Source organism: Danio rerio, chromosome 13 (genome assembly GCF_049306965.1).
Source record: "Danio rerio strain Tuebingen ecotype United States chromosome 13, GRCz12tu, whole genome shotgun sequence".
Classification (NCBI taxonomy): domain Eukaryota; kingdom Metazoa; phylum Chordata; class Actinopteri; order Cypriniformes; family Danionidae; genus Danio; species Danio rerio.
Genome location: NC_133188.1, coordinates 54,257,378 through 54,282,043, shown reverse-complemented (window position 1 = coordinate 54,282,043; position 24,666 = coordinate 54,257,378). Strand labels below are relative to the sequence as shown.

General features: G+C 36.2%; 1 protein-coding gene across 2 annotated transcripts; it reads left to right on the top strand.

Moving 5' to 3' along the window:
• Nucleotides 1–8,485: 8,485 nt before the first annotated feature.
• ccnj (cyclin J) lies at nt 8,486–23,412 on the top strand. Of its 2 annotated transcripts, none has more exons than XM_073920350.1 (7): nt 8,486–8,511; nt 10,271–10,346; nt 12,127–12,337; nt 13,603–13,902; nt 16,033–16,192; nt 17,770–17,966; nt 18,980–23,412. In XM_073920350.1, exons 2-7 carry the CDS (start codon nt 10,278–10,280, stop codon nt 19,096–19,098), a joined length of 1,056 nt encoding a protein of 351 aa, XP_073776451.1. In that variant the 5' UTR covers nt 8,486–8,511; nt 10,271–10,277; the 3' UTR covers nt 19,099–23,412. The 2 variants fall into 2 exon arrangements, with proteins under 2 accessions (XP_073776451.1, XP_685772.5); XM_680680.10 differs by having other exon boundaries at nt 8,486–8,644.
• Nucleotides 23,413–24,666: the final 1,254 nt, after the last annotated feature.

Below are 24,666 nucleotides of genomic sequence, written 5' to 3'. Positions count from 1 at the left end.
GACCAAACGTTGGCACATTTCTTGCCCACAGTGGTTTGAAGTGGTCTGTACGGCAGATTTTTCCACCTCTGTACATCTTCGCTGTCTTCCTATCTAACTCAGGAATGGCCACTTCAGGAGCTGTGGCAGGAGGATATGTAACTGGAATATCAAATTCCATGCCAAAATCATATTTGAGAAGCTCGTGAATATACCAGCATTTTCCAAACCACCTTGTGCCCTCTTTGTTGGACTCGAAACCAGTCATTATCAGCTGCTTTGTTGATTTCGACATACTTTATAAGTGCTAAATATTTTTCTCAAAGTCTCACAACAATATAATCTCATGGAGGTTGCAATTCATTCCTGACTATATGAGGCGTCTGCAGACTTTATTTATTTATTTATTTTTTTGTTGATCAAACAGGGGTGTACAGAGTTATACATAAAACAGTATACAATGGAATTAACAACAAAAATTAATCGTGTACATTAAGTATTTTTAAAGTATACAGTTTGGTACAGTCAGCATACATTTTGTTTTGTGGATGTGACTTTCCAAATGTAATAAGAATTTTAGTTATTTTGTCCATTTCCAGTAATCCAGAGTAGCAATCCATAAATAAAACCATTTGCTCAGTTATACTGATTAATTTAAGGAAACTTGGGACCAAAACCGTTTTGTGTAACTGCAACTGAAAAATAAATGAAGAATTGTTTCCGGTTCCATTTTACAAAAACAACACAAGGGTGAAAAACCTTCCTTAAACTTACTTATAAAATCATTGCATGGATAATATCTATGTAATATTTGAAAATTAGTTTCTTTTACTTCATTAGTAATTATGTATTTTGTAATATCTGACCAGATTTTGGGGGGAAAAAAGAATGAAGGCAATGCTTGTTTCCATTTAACCATTGCAATTGGAGGAACACTTTTATCTGCAGTTAGGATTTTCCTGATATCATTGTTATCAAATTTTTATTCTTGATAGAAGCGTCTGCAGACTTGAATCCAGGCAGTTTTACGGTCCAGTTTTACGCCCTGTTGTTTCTAATGCGTCCAGTAGGGGGGGATGAAAGATACATGGCCAAATAATACATTTGAAGTCAACGCTCCCAGATCATTAAATGTCCTGTTCATAAATACATATTTTAATTAGATTACGCTAAATATGAACGCTAAGTTAATGTATCAGAAAGTGAATTATTTGTAACCCCGCCGGTTCTACGCCAGCCGACCCGTTCCAAGCTGGTATCGGTAGTACCTAGAATAGCAAAATCAAGTAAAGGTGGTCGAGCCTTCTCTTTCATGGCTCCTACACTCTGGAATAGCCTTCCTGATAACGTCCGAGGCTCAGACACACTCTCCCAGTTCAAAACTAGATTAAAGACCTATCCGTTTAGTAAAGCATACACTCAATGCATCACCTAGCGGGTTCCACACAGGCTTCTGCATCTTGCTTATATACACTATGAACAGCCGCTACGCTAATTATTCTCTTTATTCTCTATTTTCACCTGGGGATACTCATCCCGAGGTCCTCAGATTATCCGGAGTCACTGATTGGACCCAAGACCAGCGACGAGATGATCCCAAGGATTCCATATCCGGGACCAGGCCGTATCCTGAGCTGCTGCTGCGCTGATGATCGTGGGGAGTGGAGAACATGAGTCTGATTCCAGCGACGCTCCAGGGACAGACGAGTCTTCGCTGAGGCCATGTTCCAGCCTCCACCACGGTGACTGAAGCTCTGCACAAGACTTTTGGCCAGCGGAGAAATTAAAATGGTCGTGCCCAACTGAGTCTGGTTCTCTCAAGGTTTTTTTTCTTCACTCCCATCAGGTGAAGTTTTTTTTCCCTCTCCGCTGTCGCCACTGCCTCGCATGGTTCAGGATTAGTAGAGCTACGCATCAATGAATTTGCTCTTCAGTGTTTGAACTCTCAGTAATGATTAAATCACACTGAACTGAGCTAAACTGAACTGAACTTAAACACTAAAAACTGAACTACTCTGTTCCAGTTACTATGACCATTCATGTGAAGCTGCTTTGACACAATCTACATTGTAAAAGCGCTATACAAATAAAGCTGAACTGAATTGAATTGAATTGGTATCGAACCAGCGACTTTCCGCATAGGAGTCGGTTGCTCCAACAAGGAGGCTAAAGACCATAACCTCTAGCATCTGTCGCTAGAGCACCTTTAGAGGTCAGAGGAGTGAGGTTTACCTGCACAGCACACACTAGCTGGCCTCCGTTACACATAAACTCACTAGATAATATGCAGAATTGAGACACTCACCAAATAATTTCAGATATGCAAAAGCCCAATTGCAAATGAATTCAATAGTATCTGGATGCAGCCTTTATGATGCAAGCTGAGATTGGATCACTCAACGATGCAATGTCAGACACAATGCACTCAAATGGAGCGAGTGACGTCACTGTGAGGGGTAGGGTTAGGGGTGGGGTTAGGTGAGCCCATTAAAAAGCATTGGATGCAGCCCAGATTGCACGGCACCAGGTCTGCATCCAGACCCCTCTCAATTAATTTACCCTAGTAGCAAAGAATTCTGGCCCAGATTTGGCATAAAGCTGGCACAGCAGGCATTCATCCGGCACTGGCATACAGCATGTGGGCCAAACATGGCCCGGGTTTGGCAGAGGCGGCACCGTCTTTAAGGCGGCACACAAGATTTGGGCCAGATGAAAAACGTAGTATTTGGCCCAGATTTAAACATTTGATAAGTGGGCCATGTGAGTTTGGCCAGTCTTGACCCACATTTAAAATACACTAAAATCATTTTTGAGTAAGGAAAAAAATTCTAACAATCAGGTCACTTTGAGAAAAAGCGTGCCCATAGTGTGCCTAAAGCGCATCACTCCATGGGTTTATCAATTTCATTGCAATCGTGACACACCAACCCATCTGGCCCAGTTCAGGCCCAGTTATGAGTTATTAACTTGGCTGAGACTTGGCCCAGATATGGTCCGTGTTTGGCCCTTGTCTGGAAGCCAGATTTGGTCCAGTCATGTACCGTAATTCACTGCGGCATGTGGGCCAAGCAAAACCTGATTGTGTGGGCCAGAGCTGGGCCAGAGAAATTTTGCTATGTAAGTAGATTCATTTAATAAGAAAAATTAAAAACAGAAATAGTTGGAAAGTGTCATGGTTGATTGTAGCCTAGTTATACGTTTTAATATAGAGAGATGCATTTTGTTGTATTGTTTATATATAAAATTACGTTTTGAAAATTTTAACCAAACAATGCAGTGTAATATGGAGTAATGATGTGCTGTGATAAGAATGCAGTGGTGTTACTACCAGTCAGCTGCAGAACGTTTAGACAAACAATTCACTCCTTTCTAAAATTCCAAGGACCTGAAAAACAAAAACCGGGACAACATTAGTTTTTACATTTATTTATTGACAACAATATCACTAGAGATTGCCAGTTTTCTTTAAATGAAGCTGAATCCTTACATCAAATTCTAAATGCTCACAAAAAAATTTGTTATGTATATAAATACTCTGCAAAAATCCTTTTCTTACTTAAGAGTTTCTGACTTGTGTCTAGTCCAAATATCTAAAAATTCTCAATCCTCAGAAACAGTAAGGAATGGAAAATTAAAAGAAAAAAAAAAAAAATTTCATCCCATTTTATATATTATCTGGACCGATGCAAAACACATCACAATATTTTTTTAATTTCATTTATGATTTAAGATTTATAATTTAAGGTATAACAAAAGGACCAAGTTCTTGATAATCTAATTAAAGATGTTTAAGTTTTATGTTTGCTAATGTTTTAAACACGTATTTAACATGCCTCTTCATCGTGTCGCGTTTGGTTGGGTGTGATAAAAGTTCTGTAGGCGTAAAATAATACTGTACTGTACTCCCTTTACTGGACGCATCAGGACCAACAGGGGTGTAAAAGTGCTCAGCCGTAAAACTGCTCAGGCCGTAGATCTGTCTGGAGCACTCTCCCCCTCCTTATTCCTGACCATAGATTATGAAGGTAAATCTGTTGCGTAACTCGAGAGCTTGCAAATGTAAATGTGAGCACTTGTGATAATAATATTTGTATGTGTAGGTTGAAATGTACACTTACAGCTCTGATGTGAACAGCTGCATCCCTCGATTTGCACACACACACAACAATCCACACACTTGTGTTTTAAATTGGAAGTTGCAGATTAATAGTTGTGTATTTGTAAAATGTCATTTACAAATACAAAATGACAGACACACGTGTGCACGGCAAATTTGATTGCATCTTATCTCTACAACCACAGGTCGGCACTCACAACCTCTCAGTTTCGTCAGTACAACTACAAATCTCCCGCGCTCTGACTTTTGCTACACATCTCCCGCGATCTCTGTAGCAGAACTCATCTGTGCACTTGCAATTGCAGAGGCGTGAGCAGCGCGGGGCGGGGCAGGTGTAAAGCTGTTTGATTGGCTGATGCCTGACCAATGAACAATGCCAGCAGCCAACAGGACTGAGGTGCAAAATAATCATTTCCCACGATTATTTCATTAGTTAGGGTTTATTTAAACTCTTTTCTGAAGAGATTCTTGTTAAAAATAATAAATTCTGTGGAAATGTACATACCAGTAAAAGAGCAGCAAAGCCAGTTTATTGGCTAGAGCCAGCCAATGAGATGGGGCGTTTCTGTTTGTCAGCACACAGGGCAGCTCACGTTGTTGGAGGCCTCGAGCAATCAGAGGGTAAGTTATGATTTTTAATAATTATCTATATGTTCAATACTGTTAGCTAAGCTAAGGACTGTGCTAGGTGCTTCTCTAGTTTGTTTTTTTATATAAGAAAACAGTTATGTAGGAGTTGCTTTCTATCATGTTATATCGTTCTAAAGATACAATTCAACCCACATGAAATAAGTTGTAATAGTATTTATAGTAAATAATAGTACGTTTTTGAACCATACTAACTATAATAAACTGTATTATACTGTATATACTGCAGTATCTACAACTTTGTTAATGAATGCAACAGCACACTGTAATATTAACTAGCATGAACTTTAATAAATTGAAGTATATATATATATATATATATATATATATATATATATATATATATATATATATATATATATATATAGCTTAAATTTGATAAGATTGAAATATAGCTATCTGTTTAAAACTAAACATTCTAATGTCATTTATTATGCAAATATCAAGTTGAAACAAATCTGTTAAGAACACATATTTATATGTAAAACCTAATACATTTTAAAGCAGTTTCATTTCTTTCTGATTTATACATCTACATCCATTACATCTGATTTAGGTCCACAACTTGCATCCTTCAACATGATATGTGTGTTTAAAGGAAGAGCAACTAGGTGAGGGAGACAGTGTTCATCGCTCGGCTGAGGGTCCACTTTGAGCATCTCATCTGCAGGGTTAAGCAACATAAGCTGAACAGTCATCATCTCTCTCTATTACAGCGAGCATCAACCAGCTTTACACAATGGCTTGCTTTTTGCCCATTACTAAAGGTTTGAGCAAAGGATTAAAGAGGAGATAACATTTGATGGGTAATGATGAAGTTGGATTTACCACCTCCATCTCATTATGAACAAGGAAAAACCCTGAAATATTTCAATACAAGTAACTAGACATTTGCACTGCACTTATTTGCACTGTAAATTTTATTTCACAAATTAATGTTAAACATTTCCCTTACAGCACAGGTGTCAAACTCAGTTCCTGGAGGGCTGCAGCTTTGCAAAGTTTAGTTCTAACCCTAATTAAACACACCTGATCAAACTAACTGAGTCCTTCAGGTTTGTTTGAAACTTTCACTTAAGTGTGTTGAAGCAGGGTTGAAACTAAAAACGTGCAGGGTTACGGCCCTCCAGGAACTAAGTTTGACAGCCCTACTTTACAGTAAAGTGTAAAAATACTACATTAAACAGTTATCAAAATAAAAGTTGTGTGTTGGTGAGTGTGTGTTTTGTTCAAATCTGTAGTCATCTTGGCAGGTAAAAAGAGAAAACAAATGGTTGGCTTCCTCTTGAATGATCTGAATCATTTGGAAGTGTTTGTAGATGAGCTGGATCATCATGTCATCTTTAGCATAAATAACATCCTATTCAAGCTATGCAGCTTCTCTGAGTTCCTCATCAACTTGAAACATGCTGATCTCTCCTGTCACTCCATCCTTACAGGAAACTGAGAAATAACCTATAGTTAGTAACTTTCATAATTAAAAAAGTGATATAAAGGACACACTGTACACAAACATGTAAATAGATAGATAGATAGCCATGATGCAGGTTATTATAACAAAAACCAGTATAATCAGTGAGAAACTGAAACGCCTAGTGTTATTTTTAATTGCCATTAATGTGTGTGTAAATATACTTTCATTTATTAAAGTTCATGCTAGTTAATACTACAGTGTGCTGTTGCATTCATTAACAAAGTTGTAGATACTGCAGTATATACAGTATAATACAGTTTATTATAGTTAGTATGGTTCAAAAACGTAATATTATTTACTATAAATACTATTACAACTTATTTCATGTGGGTTGAATCGTATCTTTAGAACCATATAACATGATTGAAAGCAGCTCCTAGATAACTCATAACTGTTTTCTTATATAAGAAACAAACAAGAGAAGCACCCAGCACAGTCCTTAGCTTAGCTAACAGTATTGAACATATAGATAATTATTAAAAATCATAACTTACCCTCTGATTGCTCGAGGCCTCCAACAACGTGAGCTGCCCTGTGTGCTGACAAACAGAAACGCCCCATCTCATTGGCTGGCTCTAGCCAATAAACTGGCTTTGCTGCTCTTTTACTGGTATGTACATTTCCACAGAATTTATGATTTTTAACAAGAATCTCTTCAGAAAAGAGTTTAAATAAACCCTAACTAATGAAATAATCGTGGGAAATGATTATTTTGCACCTCAGTCCTGTTGGCTGCTGGCATTGTTCATTGGTCAGGCATCAGCCAATCAAACAGCTTTACACCTGCCCCGCCCCGCGCTGCTCACGCCTCTGCAATTGCAAGTGCACAGATGAGTTCTGCTACAGAGATCGCGGGAGATGTGTAGCAAAAGTCAGAGCGCGGGAGATTTGTAGTTGTACTGACGAAACTGAGAGGTTGTGAGTGCCGACCTGTGGTTGTAGAGATAAGATGCAATCAAATTTGCCGTGCACACGTGTGTCTGTCATTTTGTATTTGTAAATGACATTTTACAAATACACAACTATTAATCTGCAACTTCCAATTTAAAACACAAGTGTGTGGATTGTTGTGTGTGTGTGCAAATCGAGGGATGCAGCTGTTCACATCAGAGCTGTAAGTGTACATTTCAACCTACACATACAAATATTATTATCACAAGTGCTCACATTTACATTTGCAAGCTCTCGAGTTACGCAACTGATTTACCTTCATAATAGATATATACATTAGATGTTGCCTGGCCTATTGTTGTCTATTGGACGGAATGCGTCAGTAGTGTCGCCATCTTGCTACAGGGTAGCGCTTCTTTGAAATGAACGCGGGACCAAGGTACAGTGGAGGACTTTGGACAGTTTTTTTTCTAATTACGAAAATTATAATTTTACATCACTTTTCTACATTGATGGATCAGTGACCGCACGGGCATTCCTGACAATGAGCTTGTGTTTGTGTGTACAGAAATGTACTATTCACCCTCCCTGTTAAATCTGATCTAATCATGTCCTGAAACACAGCTCCTCTCCTGCTTTCACTCCTCATACTGACGGAGGGAGCGATTCGTTTGTGAATGAATCCCCCGAACGACTCTTTCACTAACGTTAGCCGACAATAATACAAGTTTCTGGCAGCGCAGCATCTCGTTGTCATATTTCTTTTGCATTGTTTGCTGATTTTATTCAACAAAACTAGCATAAGCCGAGTGTTTAGTGCGAGTTGGAGCTGATTTGCCGTATGGTGAATGCAGTAAGTGACTGTTATCATCAATAACGTTACCTGATTAGCACAAAAGTTCAGAACATACAAAAACAGAAAAAAATTTAATATTACCTATTAAATGTTCTGCCTTTGTGCTTTGTTTTCTTTGTTTGCTCGTTACTACACTCGTAGACAGCGCTAAAGTCTCTTCACGTAACAACACTGTCTTGACTAGTGCGGTTGAATTAAATTTGTCCTGGGAGCACTGTACCAATGTGGCGGCGCTATTGACGCATGCTCAGGGTCCCTATGCGATATCTAGTGTATAGATCTATGATTCCTGACGTCAAAAGTTCAGCTGTTTTTCTTTTACTTTAATTTCGTTTTTTCTTACTTATTTTATTCTTGTAAAGAAATGTAAACTGCTTTTATCGTATAAGAAAACTGTACATGCTGGTTCTTGTTAATAAAAAATTTAAAATAAAAAAGTTCAGCTGATGACGCGTATGAGAGCTTAGCTCTGATTGGCTGCGCGCTGTGATTGTAAGGCGCCCTCCCATTGGCTGAGATTGTCAATGGGCTTCCCTCGCGTGCCTGGTATTGTTACTTTTTACTCGTGAACCTCAAGTGTAAACTTAACTTTGATTTTCACTTTGATTACCCTAGTAAGTTTGTTTGTTTGGCTGCTAGTTTGCTTTGTGCTGTCTGTATGCAGGCGGCTTTGTGCGGGGTGAGTCTTTCACTATTGGAAACTTTTCATTGTTAGCTAGTTTGGGGATTCTGCATTTGACAGGCGATAACATTTCATACCCGGTAACTATTATTGGGGTAAAGTTGGTTTTATATACACACATTCAGACCTTTTTAACATAGAAAAGTAGTGTTTGCGGATACTAAATAGTGAAATCATGTTATCAGCCAATGACTGTCAACGTACAATATATTTCACAGTCAATTAAATGGAGCTAAAGTGATTTAAAGTCATTACAAGCGATTTTCAGACCGAATATTCAATATAGCATGGTAAACAATATAGAGACGGTGTGCTAATAGGTGTAAAAGATTGAGGTGAAGTTTGTTTTATATTTGTACATTCGTCCAGTAACAACTTCTGACACAGTCTCTACATTGTTTACCATGCTACTTTAAATATTAGGTCTGAAATCACTTGTAAGAATGACTTCAAAATAACATTAGCACTCTTTATTTGACTGTGAACAATGTACTTTGATAGTCATTGGCTGATAATATGATTTAACTATTCAGAATTTGCAAATAATTCTCTTTCAGAAATGTTATTATCAAGGAGAAAGTCTGAATGTGCAAAAAATAAATCCTACTACAATAATAGTGTCATTATAAATAATCAGAATCCTTTTAAAATTCTCCTTTAGTGTTTTATTGAACGTCGAATGTGTTATGCAGATCCAACTTTACCTCAATACTATTATTGCCGTAACGTTAGTTTTATATAGGCACGTTCAGACCTTTTTAATATTGAAAAGTAGTGTTTGCAGAAACTAAATAGTGAAATCATGTTATCAGCCCATGACCATTAAAGTAAAACATAGTTCAGAGTCAACTAAATGGAGCTAAAGTGTTTTGAAGTCATACTTACAAGCGATTTCAGACAGAATATTCAATATAGCATGGTAAACAATATAGAGACCGTGTGCTAATAAGTGTAAGATTGAGGTAAAGTTTGTTTTATATTAGTACATTCGTTCAGTAACTACTTCTGACACAGTCTCTACATTGTGTACCATGCTACTTTGAATATTAGGTCTGAAATTGCTTGTAAAAATGCCTTCAAAATAACATTAGCACTCTTTATTTGACTGTGAACAATGTACTTTGATAGTCATTGGCTGATATTATTATTTAACTATTCAGAATTTGCAAATAATTCTCTTTCAGAAATGTTATCATCAAGGAGAAAGTCTGAATGTGCAAATATAAATCCTACTTCAATAATAGTACATCATTATAAACAATCTGCATTATCCTTTTAATATTCTCCTTTAGTGTTTTGTTAAACGTCGAATGTGTGAATATAGATCCAACTTTACCTCAATAATAGTACATCATCATAAATAATCTGCATTATCCTTTTAAAATTCTCCTTTAGTGGTTTATTGAATGTCAAATGTGTGAATATAAGACAAACTTTAGCTCTGTCTAACATTTGTCCTCAGAGGGACTGAGAATAAATGATCTCCTGCTGTTGATTGAGAACAGTCAAACCTTCATCAGTGCTGATTGCTGCTGGAGCTTCAGTTGATCTGCTGTTTCTGCTGTTTTCAAGTGCTTTTGCTCAATGAAGCTGCTCTGATCTCCAAACCTGCATTTCTTCCAGGAGCCCAATGGAGCTGGAGGGTCAGTGGTGGAAAGGAGAACTTGCAGAGGATATCTATCAGGCCCTGCGATACAAAGTTAGTATCCCTGTCCATCATTGCGTTATTTGATTTCCACTAAATCCATGTTAAAATGTCATGTATGCATGTTAACCTTCAAATCTGGGTAATTAAATCAGTATTGGAAAATGTTCATGTGGAGATGGAGATGTCTGTATGGTTTTGTAATGTAATGTAACTTAAAGGGGGAGTTGTTCTGTCAGTACAAAAGGATATATTTACACTCTTTTGCCAATGCAACTGTGTTTAAACCCTTTATAAAAGAGACTTTTGCATAATAGGTCTCATTTAAATGCATGCATGAAATGACTTGCATTCAGTACATCTGTATACACACATGCAACAGCAAGTTAAATGCTTGCATGTACAATTTTTCTGAATGCATGTAAATGTTGCCTGCGTATAGGCAAATTTATGAATGCATGCAACTGCAACAATGCATTCAACCTGCAAATGCATGCATCCATGCATGAACTGAAACAATGCATTCAAATGCATGCATTCATCTTGCTTATGTATGCATCCCATTAAGTTGCATTAGCATGTATTCAACCCTGCAACTTTTACTCTGCATGTGCACCTTTAATCAATGCATGTAACTGCAACATAAATGCATGCATATGCAGCTGAATTAATGCATATTCTGCTTAATTGCTATGCAGTTACATTAATGCAGGAAAGTAGACTTTGCATGCATTTAAATGGCAAATGTATGCATTTAGCATCCATTTAACTATGCAACTTGACTGAGTGCATGTGCAACTTTAATCAATGCAAGTAATTGCAACAAATGCATGTGCAATTGAATTAATGCATGTCTTGCTTAAATGCATGCAGTTATATAAATCCAGAAAAGTTGGCTTGCATGCGTTCAAATAAAAATGCCTGCATTTTAAGCATGCATTCAACTGTGCAAGTAATAAAATTAGAATTCATGCAAATGCAATTTAACTGATTTTATGCATATCGAACATAAATGCATGCATTCATTAAAATTGAATGAATTTAGCTAACTGCATCTTAGGCAGTTGTAATACATGAGCAAATGCAACAATGCATAATTAATTTTCATGCAACTTTAATTCATGCATATACAGTTCAAGTCAGAATTATTAGGCCTTCTGTTAATTTAATACTTTCATATTATCCCCAATTTCTGTTTATTAGACAGAAGATATTTTTCAACACATTTCTAAACCTAATAAGTCATTTCTAATAACTGATTTCTAATATATATTTCTAATATATATATATTTTATTATCTTTGGCATAATAACAGCACATAACATGTTTCAAGATAATACCATACAGCTTAAAGTGCAATTTAAAGGCTTAACAAGGTTAATTAGCTTAACTAGGCAGGTCATTGTATAACAGTGGTTTGCACTGTAGGCAATCAAAACAAATATTGCTTAAGGGGGCTAATAATATTGACCTTAAAATAGATATTAAATAAATAAAAAACAGATTTTATTTTAGCCAAAATAAAACAAATAAGACTTTCTCCAGAAGAAAAAATATTATAGGAAATACTGTGAAAATTTCTTTGCTCCATCTAATATCACTTGAGAAATATTTCAAAAAAAGGATAAATATTGCACAGGTGGGTGAATAATTTTGCCTTCAACTGTACAGCTTTGCTACTCCATTGCACAGATCAGCCAGTAATAAAGCGATCATTGCAGTAAGAAGATTTTTGTAATTGTTATGCTTGAATTTATCAGCTTTTCTTGGTTATTACAAAAAAATCAACATTGCAAAACCTCTGTAATGTGATTGTCTTGCTGTTTTCTTCCAGGAGCTGCGGTTGCCTGCATACAAAGGCCAGTCCCCGCAGCTGAGCCTCAGACGGTATTTCGCAGACCTCATTGCTATAGTCAGCAATCGCTTCAAGCTGTGCCCGGCGGCCAGACACTTGGCTGTTTATCTGCTGGACCTGTTTATGGACCGCTATGACATCTCCGTACAGCAGCTTCACATGGTCGCGTTGTCCTGCTTGCTTTTGGCCAGTAAGAGTCGTCTTAATGATTGTTATTGTGACCTCATCTGCTATTATGAATCATGATGCACCAAACAAGCACAGTGAAACGTGCCACAACACCAACAACAGCAGTAACAAAAAACACTACAGCAACACTCTGGCAACCATTAAATAGACTGCTTCATCATGTTCTTGAATTGGCAAACAGCACTTGTATGTGCTTTAAAATAGTTAAATAACTTCTTAAAGAAACACTCCGCCTTTATTTATTTAATATTTGGAAATAGTTTTATCTTACAGATCCCTTAGAGGTGAAGCGTTAAGTTTTACCATTATTGAATCCATTCATCTCATCTCTAGGTCTGGCAGGAGCACTTTTAGCTTAGCTTAGCATAGATCATTGAATCGGATTAGACCATTAGCATCTTGAGTTTTTATAATTGTCTTATTTTAAGCTTGATGCTTGTGTAGTTGCTTATAATGTACTAAGACGGGGTGCCTAAACTTGATCCTGGATGGCCGTTGTCCTGTAGAGTTTATTTCCAATCCTAATTAGACACTCCTAAACCAGCTAACCAACTCTTTCTGGGTTTACTACAAACTTCCAGGTCAGTTTGTTAAGGAATTTGAAGCTAACTATGTAGGACACCGGCCCTCCAGAACAGAGTTTGTTCACCCCTGGACTAAGATTTTTTTGGCTGATATGTCTAGGAACGGGTGACACGGTGGCTCAGTAGCTCGTACTGTCACCTCATAGTAAGTAGGTCACTGGTTCGAGCCTCGGCTTGGTCAGTTGGTGTTTCTGTGTGGACTTGCATGTACTCCCTGTGTTGGTGTGGGTTTCCTCTGGGTGCTCCAGTTTCCCCCACAGTCCGAACACGTGCGCTGTAGATGAATTGAATAAGTCAAATTGGCTGTAGTTTATAAGTGTGTATGGGTCTTTCCCAGTACTGGGTTGCAGCTGGAAGTGCATCCACTGTGTAAAACATATGCCGGATATATGTGGTGAACCCTGATTTAGAATAAGATTGAATGAATGATGTCTAGGAACTATACTCTCTGTACTCAAGATGCTAACGGTCTAATCCGATTCAATGATCTATGCTAAGCTAAGCTAAAAGCGCTCTCGCCAGACCTGGAGATCAGCTGAATGGATTCAAAAATGGTAAAACTTAAATGTTTACCTCTTGGAGAGCTGTAAAATGAGCCTATTTCATAAACGGCTGAAAACGGAGAGCTCCTTTCAAGTTTGCAACGCATCATATGATCTGTTACCTTGATTTATCTCTGCAGGTAAGTTTGAGGAGAGGGAAGACCGCGTCCCGAAGCTGGAGACGCTCAACAGTCTGGGCTGCATGAGCTCCATGAATCTGGTTCTGACCAAACCGGGTCTCCTGCACATGGAGCTGCTGCTTTTGGAGACGTTTCAGTGGAACCTGTACCTGCCGACTGCTGCTCACTTCATCGAGTATTACCTGCCGGTCGCTGTAAACGAAACGGACCTGCACGACGGCTGGCCGATGACCTGCATGGAGAAAACTATGCTGTACATGTCCAAATACGCTGATTACTTCCTCGAGGTCTCTTTACAAGGTTCAACACTCACTGCCAAATACACACGCAATGCATTTACTGAACAACACACAGCAGTATTCCAGCGACAAGCAAATTGTCTGTCTGTGCCGAAAGTGTTGCATCAGAAACATTTAAATAGCAGCCACCCCGCACTCCAAATGAAATAGTAAGGGTTATAATTAGTGCTGTCAATCGATTATAAAAAATTGACTAATTAATCACACTTTTTTTTGAAGATTACCTTGTAATTTTGGCTATTCAAATGTAAAATTAATGTAAACTCAAGACAAAAACTAATTAAATTCAAAATATAATTGTTTATTAGAATTTTTGTTTAACTTGTAACACAGATTTCTTCATGTAAACAACAAACCCACAATAAACCATCAAGATCCTGGCTTTACAGCAATAATTACTGCAGAAATTAAAGCACAGGCATGTTAATGACATTTAAATTTCAAAACAATCAATGCCAATAAAGAAAGAAATTATTTCCATGTTGGCTTCTAAATGGACTGCAAAAAAAGCCAAAATACAGGAATTGCAGATATGGAAAATTATAATAATAATAATAATAAAGTATTGACTACAAACAATTGCACTCATTGAAAAGTTGTATTGCTGTGAGTTGAGAACATTAATTATAAAGTTACCTTTACATTCAGACAGTTGCTAAGACAGTCCAGTCTTGTTGACATTATCGGGGGTCAATGTGGACCTTTTCTTTTGAATGATGTGAGCTGAAAGTGCGACGCAATCTCACGGCAATTCGTAACTTTTTGATTTTGTGGCTACGGACAACGACATTTAGGCAGGTTTGTTGCTAAGGAACGCGTGTAGGCACACACACACACACACACACACACACACACAATGCGCGCAGGACAGGGCAGCCGGAGCGACTTCCTTCAGATTCAACATGCATGATCACGTTCATCAATCTGCTTAAACTAAGCGTCCTAAAGTCTGGCTGTATTTCACTGAATTCTGACACAACAACGCAAAACAGACTCTTATGTTTAAGGGGGGAACGCATCAAACTTAATAGAACATTGGAGGGCGCATGCTGAAAGGTAGAGGAATGTGCTGCCTTTGACAGCTCGCGACATCATCTGGCACATTCTGAGTACATTTACATAGACACCAATACTCTGATTTTAATATGATTAAGATAATACTCCTCTTAAGAGTCTACTATGTAAGCAGCGATTTTTGATTATCTTGAAGGACCACCGAGTCACGAAATGCGGAGGTTTTTCTTTCCGTTCGCCATGCGGTATCAAATTCCTTTAAAACAGAGGTCAAAAGTTAAAAATGAAACACCCGAAATTGCATAAAACTCTGGAGGAAACACTGGAGAGCCTGGTGATGCGACATTAACTGTTTTATACTGAAACTTGCCTTCAAAAAGTGCTTCCATGGTCTTATCCAAATTTCTTTGCACGTTAAGACACACGGCCACAACAGGGAAAAAAACTGCAACTGCGTTAATTGCGTCAATTTTATTTACGCGTTAATTATTTCAAATTAATCGCATACATTAACGCATTAATTTTGACAGCACTAGGCGAATCTAATGAATACAAAATAAAGATCTTTAAAATTATTAATAGACTACTGAGTGACTGATGTTGTTGGTTTGCACTGAATTCTGACTTTTATTTTCAAAGCGTCTGCTAGTTATGTAAACATCAAGTAAAATTGTTTTTAAACTCGCTGTGAAGTTTACCAACAGGAAGGCTCGTAGTGGGTTCTCAAAGTATATTAAAATGAGAGGAAAAAAAAAGCGATGGCACAAGTCGTTGATGTAATATGCATAGTTATGGTTGATCCCTTATTATGGTGGGCATATCCCTTATTTTTCACATCCCAGTGTTGACTGGTATGATTAGGATTCATGAATCCCAATGCATAAATATAGGCAGTAAAAATGTAAACATTTTAATTCCTTACATTAGTAAGTCGAATAAGGGCGTTTAACCATGAGTTTTAAAGCTATAAGTTATAAAACATGATTCGTGTGGTATTTTGAGCTGAATCTTCACACACTCTAGGGATCTTGTAAAAAGGGGCATAATGGGGATGAGGATGCTCCAGTTCTTGCATCTGTTTTTGTATGAAGATAAAGTCCCTCTTTTCTGGGTTTAGATCATGCATTTCTGCGTTTCGTGCCGTCTCTGGTGTCGGCGGCGTGTGTGGCGTCCTCACGGGTGATCCTTCGTCTCTCTCCATCATGGCCGCCACGTCTGCAGCGTCTGTCAGCCTACAGCTGGGAGCAACTGCTGCCCTGCGTACAGAAACTGCTGATGTGAGTTTCACACACACCATTCCTGCATGTTAAGCAGAAAATAATTGTATTAATTTATTTATGTTTAGTTATTTTTTATTTATTTATGGGTGACGCGGTGGCTCAGTGGTTAGCACTGTGGCCTCACAGCAAGAAGGTCGCTGGTTCTAGTCCCGGCTGGGTCAGTTGGCATTTCTGTGTAGAGTTTGCATGTTCTCCCCGTGTTGGCATGGGTTTCCTCCGGGTGCTCCGGTTACCCCCACAGTCCAAACACATGCGCTATAGGGGAATTGAATAACTAAATGTGCATGGTTGTTTCCCAGTACTGAGTTGCAGCTGGAAGGGCATCCGCTGTTTTTTTTTTTTTTTACTTTTTATTACCAAGAACCAGCAAGTAGTTTTCTTATACAATAAAACCACTGTACATTTCTATTTACATCCGCTGTGTAAAATGTACGCTGGATTAGTTGGTGGCTCATTCCGCTGTGGCAACCCTTGATGAATAAGGGGACTAAGCTAAAAAAAAAATTAATTAATAAATGATTTATTTCGTACAAAAAACTGCTGCTGTAAGTTTCACACTGCTCTTATCTGTTACAGAGAAAATATTTATTTATTTTGTTTTGTTTTGTTTTTTATTTCATTATATTTGTTTTTTATTGATTTATTTTAATATTTAAATTTTTTATTACAGCTTACAAACTGCTGATATGTTTCACCTATGTCCTTATCTGTTACATATAAAAATATATATTTAATATTTTTCAGGTATTTATTACAGCGTACAAACTGCTGATGGGAGTTTCACACTGCTTTTATCTGTTAAGGAGAAAATATTTATTTTAATTATTATTTTAATATTTTTCATTTATTTCAGCTTACAAAAAAACTGCTGATGTAAGATTCACACACCGTCCTTATGTTGCACATAAAATAATTATTTATTATTATTATTTATTTTATATTTTTTTGTAATTACAGTGTACAAAAACTGCTGCTGTTAGTTTCACACCACTTCTGGAGAAAATGTTTATTTATTTATTTTAGTTTTTATTAATTTTTTTATAACATTTATTTTATTTAATATTTTTCATCTATTTATTACATTGTACAAACTGCTCATGTGAGTTTCACACCACTTTTATCTGTTCCAGAGAAAATATTTATTTATTTAATATCATTATTTTTATTTATTTACTAAAATAACAATTTGCCCCAGTTTTTTTAGCCTGTGAGATTTTACTTCTTTTTGCAAGTGGTGTTTAACAGAGAAAATTTAATATTGAACTGAGCAGATTTTATTATTATTATTAATATTAATATTATTATTATCAGACTTATAGAAATGCAACTTTTTCTCTAGAAAGAGAAATATAAATATAATAGGAAATAATGTCCACATCACTTGGGGAAATTAATTTCATTGTTTACATTGTTACCTGATGTTAAATGTAATGTTAGTTGTGCAAGTTGCTTCCTTGTCCTCATTTGTAAGTCGCTTTGGATAAAAGCGTCTGCTAAATGACTAAATGTCTAAAATGTCTAAATGGTGTTTAACACTCAGATTAACCCCAGTAAATCTACATTTTCTCCTCCAGAGCTCATGACAGTGATGTAAAGGAAGCAAACAAGCAGAAGTGTCCTCCTTCTGGAGCTCCGTCGACACAAACAGTGTTTCCAGCTCCGGGTTCGAGTGTTTCCTTGCAGCCGTTCATGCAGAGGCAGAACACACAGTACATGCAGCCGCTGGTCATGTCAACGCAAGCTCCACCATCATACCGCACACACACCGCAGGTAAAAATGCGAATTACTGTACACACTTTATGTTGACTTTCACGTTCAAAAGCACTTTTTTTTTTATTCAGAAAAAAGTGCAAACATATATTTCTAAATGTGCGTTCCGATTTACTAGATGACAGTAGCAACTAAAGTACATGCGAAAAAAACAAAACAGTACTGTTGACTTAACACAGATGTTGGTAACAATCAAAGTAATCCACATATAGGTAGTTGACAAATGTGAATGTAATGCATTATGCTCTTCCAAACTAACTATGGCTCTTCCATGCTGCATAATGGTGTTGGAAAGACTTTAATTTTGAAATTTCCAAAAGTGTATAACATTTGTCAAACTCGTAGCTCTTCCATGCATAGCTCTTTCAAACTAACTCTGGTTTGGTTTTTCCATACTATATAATGGTGTAGGGCAATGACTTTTATTTTGAAATTTCCATAAGGGCACAAATCGGTCTTCAAATTAGCAAACTATCTAACATTAAACTAACGACTAACAAATTATTTGATGTCAAACTTGCGTAGCTCTTCCAAGCTAACTCTGGCTCTTCTATCCAACACCATAATGCGACATGGACTTTTATTTTGAAATTTCCAATAGTGTGTAACATTGTTGTCAAACTAACTCGTGGCTCTTCCATGCTTAACTCTTTCAAACTAACTATGGTTTGTTTTTTCCACACTGTATAATGGTGTCGGGCAGTGACTTTTATTTTGAAATTTTCCTAATGGCATAAATCGGTCGTCAAATTAATAAACAATCTAACATTAAGCTAACGACTAAAATAAAATTTTCGTAGCTTTTTTAAACTAACTCTGGCTCTTCCATATCATATAATGTTGTTGGATTGTGACTTTTATTTTGAAATTTCCAAAAGCACATTAATCTTTCGTCAAACTAACAATCTGTTTGTCATGAAACTTTCGCAGCTCCTTCATAAAGCTCTTCTCAAAATCTGAGTCAGTTTCATTTCATGTTACTTATTGCAATGCATATTTCTCCTGCTGTCTAGCTTCCCTGCAGGCCTCCACTGCCCCGCTGCAGAGCCTGGAGGCCAAGGTGAACCTGCCGGGCCGACAGTACCAACTGAACCCGCTTTACCCCTGCAGCGCCCCCTGCTTTGACAGGTGATCACAGCAGATGGAAACTACCAGAGCGTTTCACTGCACAGGGGACTTTTGTGTGTTACTGTGGCACTCCAAGTACCAGGAAGCTCTTAAAGGGACGGTTCACCCAAAAAAATGTCAATTTATTTACCATTTACTCTAAACTTCTGTGAAAGATATACTGAAGAATGTTGGAAAAATAGCTTAAAGGAATAGTTCACCTTAAAATTAAAAAAGTACTCCATATTCTACTCGCCTTCAAGCTATCGTCTGTTTATATGACTTTTTTTTTTCCTGTCAGACGAACAAATTAGTTTTTATTTTATCATGGCTTTTCCATGCTGTATTATGGTGTTGAGTAGTTTTTTTTAATTTACAAAATTGTGAAAAATCTGTCGTCAAACTAACTCTTAGCTCTTCCAAACTGTGATATTGCGTTGTATTTTGGACATTTCCAAAAACACGATATTGACTTTTATTATGAAATTCCTAAAAGCGCATAAATCTGTCTTCAAACTTACCTGTAGCTCTTCCATGCGTAGCTCTTCTAAACTAACTCTTGCTTTTCCTACTGTGTAATAATGTGGGAAGTGTGACTTTTATTTAGATATTTCAGAAAGCAAGTAAATCTGTCGTTAAACTATTAGCTCGTCCATGTGCAGCTCTTCCATGCTGTATAAGGGTGTGGGGTATTGACTTTTATTATGAAATTTCCAAAAACGCATAAATCTATCCTCAAACCAACTTGTAGCTCTTCCATTCGTAGCTCTTTTAAACTAACATTGCATCTTTAATGCTGTATAATTGTGTTTGTAGTGTCTTTTATTTTGAAATTCTCAAAACAACGTAAATCTGTCGTCAAACTAACACATAACTTTTCCAAACTAACTCTGGCTCTTACATGCTGTACAATGATGTTAGATATTCTCTTGTATTTTGAAATTTCCAAAAGCATGTAAATCTGTTCTCAAACTAATTTGTAGCTCTTCCATGCTTTGTAATGATGTTGGATAGTGACTTTTATTTTAAAATTTACAAAAGGTCATTTTTGTAATTTTCAAAGTAAAAGTTTCTAAAAGCTCATTGATCTGTCGTCAAACTGACTTTTAAATCTTCCAATCTAACTACGGCTCTTCTAAACTGAATAATGGCGTTGGATAATGACTTTTATTTTGAAACTTCCAAAAAATACATAAATCTGTCATCAAACTAACTTTTATATTTTACGCGTGTCTCATGAAGTGGTTTGATGTAGATTTGTAACAGAAATATTTACATTTGTAAAAATTATAAAACCCAATCAATTGTAGTGACGGCAGAATTTAGGTTTTGCAAAACTGACCAATGGCGTTTGACGCATTCGTAGCGGAAACTCTGGGAATATTTTCGTCTTGCAGGAACCATTTACCACTGTTTTTACCACAGAAGATGACCGAGTTCGAAAACTACTTGGCTTGGCATTACCCTATGACGTTATACAGTTTATTACGCTTAAAATTACATAAACGTAAAATATTGTAAACGTTAGTCGCATATAACGTGCATTTAGTCATTGCCAGACGTCAGTAATTTAGTTTGTTTAATACTTCTGTTACAAAAACACTGCAAATCTGCTTTAATAGAAATATATTAAACCCCAGCAGCATATAAGTTAGTTTGACGATTAATTTTGTAAGGTTCAAAATAAAAGTCCCTGTCCAATATTGTTATATAGTATAGAAGAGCAAGGATAAAATTTAAAACTACTCCGACTGTGTTTGTCTAACTCTGGCTCTTCCATGCTGTATAATAGTTTTCGGACTTTTATTTTGAAAATTAAAAAAAATGTGTTAATCTGCACTCAAACTAACTCGTATGTCTTATGAAGGGGATTGATGTGCTTTTGAATATTTAACTTTTTTAATTTTAAACTTCAATCACTGATTTCCGGCTGCGAACAAATACCATAATAACGAAACAAACTAATGTTATTACGAATACGACGTTCGACGCATTTGTAGCAGAAGCTCCGGGAATAGACATGTCTTGAAGAAGCACTTGCCACTTTTTTGCCACACATAAGATGACAATAAACAAGAAAACTAGTTGGCTTGTTACCATATGACATTTTTCAGTATACTTTTAAAATGATGCAAACATTACAAACGTAAAACGGGTTTAAACGTTAGTCACATATAACGTGCATTTGGTTGTCGCCAGAAGTCAGTAATTTAGAGTATAATGTTAAATGTTTCTGTTACAAAAACATATGATTCTGCTTTAATAGACGTATGTTAACCCCCTGGTGGCATATGAGTTAGTTTGATGATTAATTTCGGAAGGTTCAAAATAAAAGTCCCTATACAATATCGTTATATAGTATGGATGAGCAAGGATAAAATTTAAAACTACTCCATGTTTGTTAAACTAACTCTGACTCTTCCATGCTCTAATGGTTTTTGATAAATTGAAATTTCAAAAAACGTATATGTCTTACGCATGTCTTACGAAGGGGATTGATGTCACTTATTTAAATTTTATACTTCAATCACTGACTTTGGTTGTGAACAAATAACGTAACAAATTTATGTTATTACGAATACGACGTTAGACGCATTTGTAGCAGAAGCTCCAGGAATAGACGTGTCTCGTAGGAAACACTTGCCACTTTTTTTGCCACATAAAAGATGACGAAGAACGAGAAGACTAGTTGGCTTGAAATAGTTTGTTAAAAATGATGTAAACATTACAAACGTAAAACGGCGTAAACATTAGTCGCATTTAACGTGCATTTGGTCGTCGCCAGAAGTCAGTAATTTAGAGTATAATATAAAACATTTCTGTTACGAAAACATGTAATTTTGCTTTATCAGATATTTGTTTACGCCCTGGCGGCATATGAGTTAGTTTGACGATTAATTTTGAAAGTTTCCAAATTAAAGTCCCTGTTCAATATCATTATATAGTATGAAAGAGCGAGGATGCAATTTAAAACTACTCCGACTGTGATCATCTGACAGAAAGAAAAACTTCTATACATCAAAGATTGCTTAAATTTGGAGGTCGTTATTATAAATGTAAAAAATGCTATGGAAGTCAATGAATGCTTTTTTCCCAGCGTTCTTCAGTACGTCTTATTTTGTGTTGAACCAGAAGGAAATAAGTGAGGAAATGATGACTAAATGTTCATTTTTAGTGAATTATCCCTTTAATGTTACTTGATTTGAGCCACTTCAGCTGCTGAATACTTAATTTAATCGATGTGAACGTAGATGACTTAAATCACTGTAAAGTTTGTGAGGAATGGGACCAAATATTGAAATGTGCAATGTTATAATGCGCTGAAAACTGCCTTTTGGTGTTCGCTTGTTGTGTTATGTTTACCTGAAGAGATAGTTCATCCTAAAAAATACAAATTTAATCAACATTTGCTCCCTTTCAAGTGGTTCCAAACCTTCATAGTTTTTCAAGTTAAACACAAATGAAGGTATTTTGAAGAATGCTGGCAACCATTGACTACCATAGTAGGAAAAACAAAGTACTATAGGAGTCAATGGTATTCTTCAATATATATATGTTTCTATTTTGATCAACAGAAGGAGCTCAGATTTGTGAAGAGTAAATGATGACCGATTTAATTTTTGTGTGAACTGTCCCTTCATTTTCCCTATTATTAGTATTATAAATATTATTATTGTTTTCAGCAGTGTTTCTCAACCACGTTCCTGGAGGACCACCAGCACTGCATGTTTTAGATGTCTCCTTTGTCTCTCAGGCCCATTACAAGTCTTTCAGTCTCTGCTTATGAGCTGATGACCTGACTCAGGTGTGTTTGATTAAGGGGACATGGAAAATGTGCAGAGCAGGAACATGGTTGAGAAACACTGGTTTACAGGAATCTTTCATTAATAAAGACAAAAGTACTGTGGTTTTTACTAACACTAAAGCAATTGTTTTGCTCTACCTCATTGAATATATTGAATATTATTGTCTTGTGACCTTATAAATGCACTTTGGTATAGTGTTTAGTTGGTTTTTTTTTTTTTTTAATAAAAATGCAACGTTTCTGTTGTATCTTGGTTGTGGTGTTGTAGATTTACATTAAGGTTTATTGCAACTGGAACGTTTGTTTATTTAAAAATTCACTTTTCAGTGTTTAAAAACATCCACAAATGTGCGTGAGAGAAGAAAATGTGGAAATTCACTGTTTCTTTTATTTATTTGTTTGTTTTTGGGAATTTGAGAATCACAAAATCAATTCTTACAGAGAAGTCTTATTTTTAATATCATGTAAACTGCATTTGTTCTGATCACAATATGAACGGGTGTGTTTGTAGAATAAATGTTGATTATCTAAAAATATCTCTGCTTTTTCTTATATGTATAATAGAGATGTGGTTTAAACTGCAGTCCAATGTGGAATATTTTATAAATTGCATGCAAATCTAGAGTGGAAACTGTGTTTTTATTATAAAATGTGCACACAGGTCAAAGAAGTAAAAGATTTTAGGACATACATCAGCATGATAATAGTGTAATACAGCTTTAACAAAGTCTGTATGCTTGTTATAAACAAGCTATCATGTGTTTTAATCTTAATTTGCAGAACGCACTCACTAAAATGTCACTTTGTTTTCACTAAACCTTACTTTTTTAAGATTAAAGCAGAAGTTTAATTGCATTTAATTAGCTTTTTCTTTATAAAACTGCATTAAAACAGATTATGGCTGTTAAATCAAGACAACTAACTCTGGTTCTTCTATACTTTATAATGGTGTTGGATAGTGACTTTTATTTTGAAATTATAAAAAAATCGTAAATCTGTCGTCGAACTATCTTGTATATCTTACGCATGTCTTATAAAGTGGATTGATGCATTTTTGTAACAAATATATATTTTTTTTAAATTATAAAACCCAATCACTTATAGAGGCGGCCGAATTTACGCTATGCATGACTGACTTATGCGGCGTTACACGCACTCATAGCGGAAGCTCTGGGAATAGATGCAGGAAACATTTACTACAGTTTTTACCACAGAAGATGACAATGAATAAAACTAGTTGGCTTGGCCTTACCATATGATGTTATCCAGTATACTACTATTAAAATGACGTAATTGTTACAAATGTAAAACGGCATAAACGTTAGTCACGTATAACGTGCATTGTCATGACCAGAAGTCAGTAATTTAGAGTTTAATGTTAAATATTTCTGTTACAAAAATATGTGAATCTGCTTTAATAGACGTATGTTACCCCCTGGTGGCATATGAGTTAATTTGATGATTAATTTTTGAAGCTTCAAAATAAAAGTTCCTATCTAATATCACTATATTGCATGGAAGAGCAAGGACACAATTTAAAACTACCCCGGCTGTGTTTGTCAGACTGAAAAAAACTGATATACATCGAAGATGTCTTGAGTAAATTAGGTGGTAATTTTAATTTTGGGGTGAACTATTACTTTAAAACAACAACAAGAAAATGCTATGGAAGTCAGTGTGTAGAAAAGGCTGTGATGTGTATATATGGTACAATAGCGCCCTCTTGTGACTTTACTAAGCATTACATTCATGACGCACCTTCCCCGTTAAATGATCCCTTTAATAGTT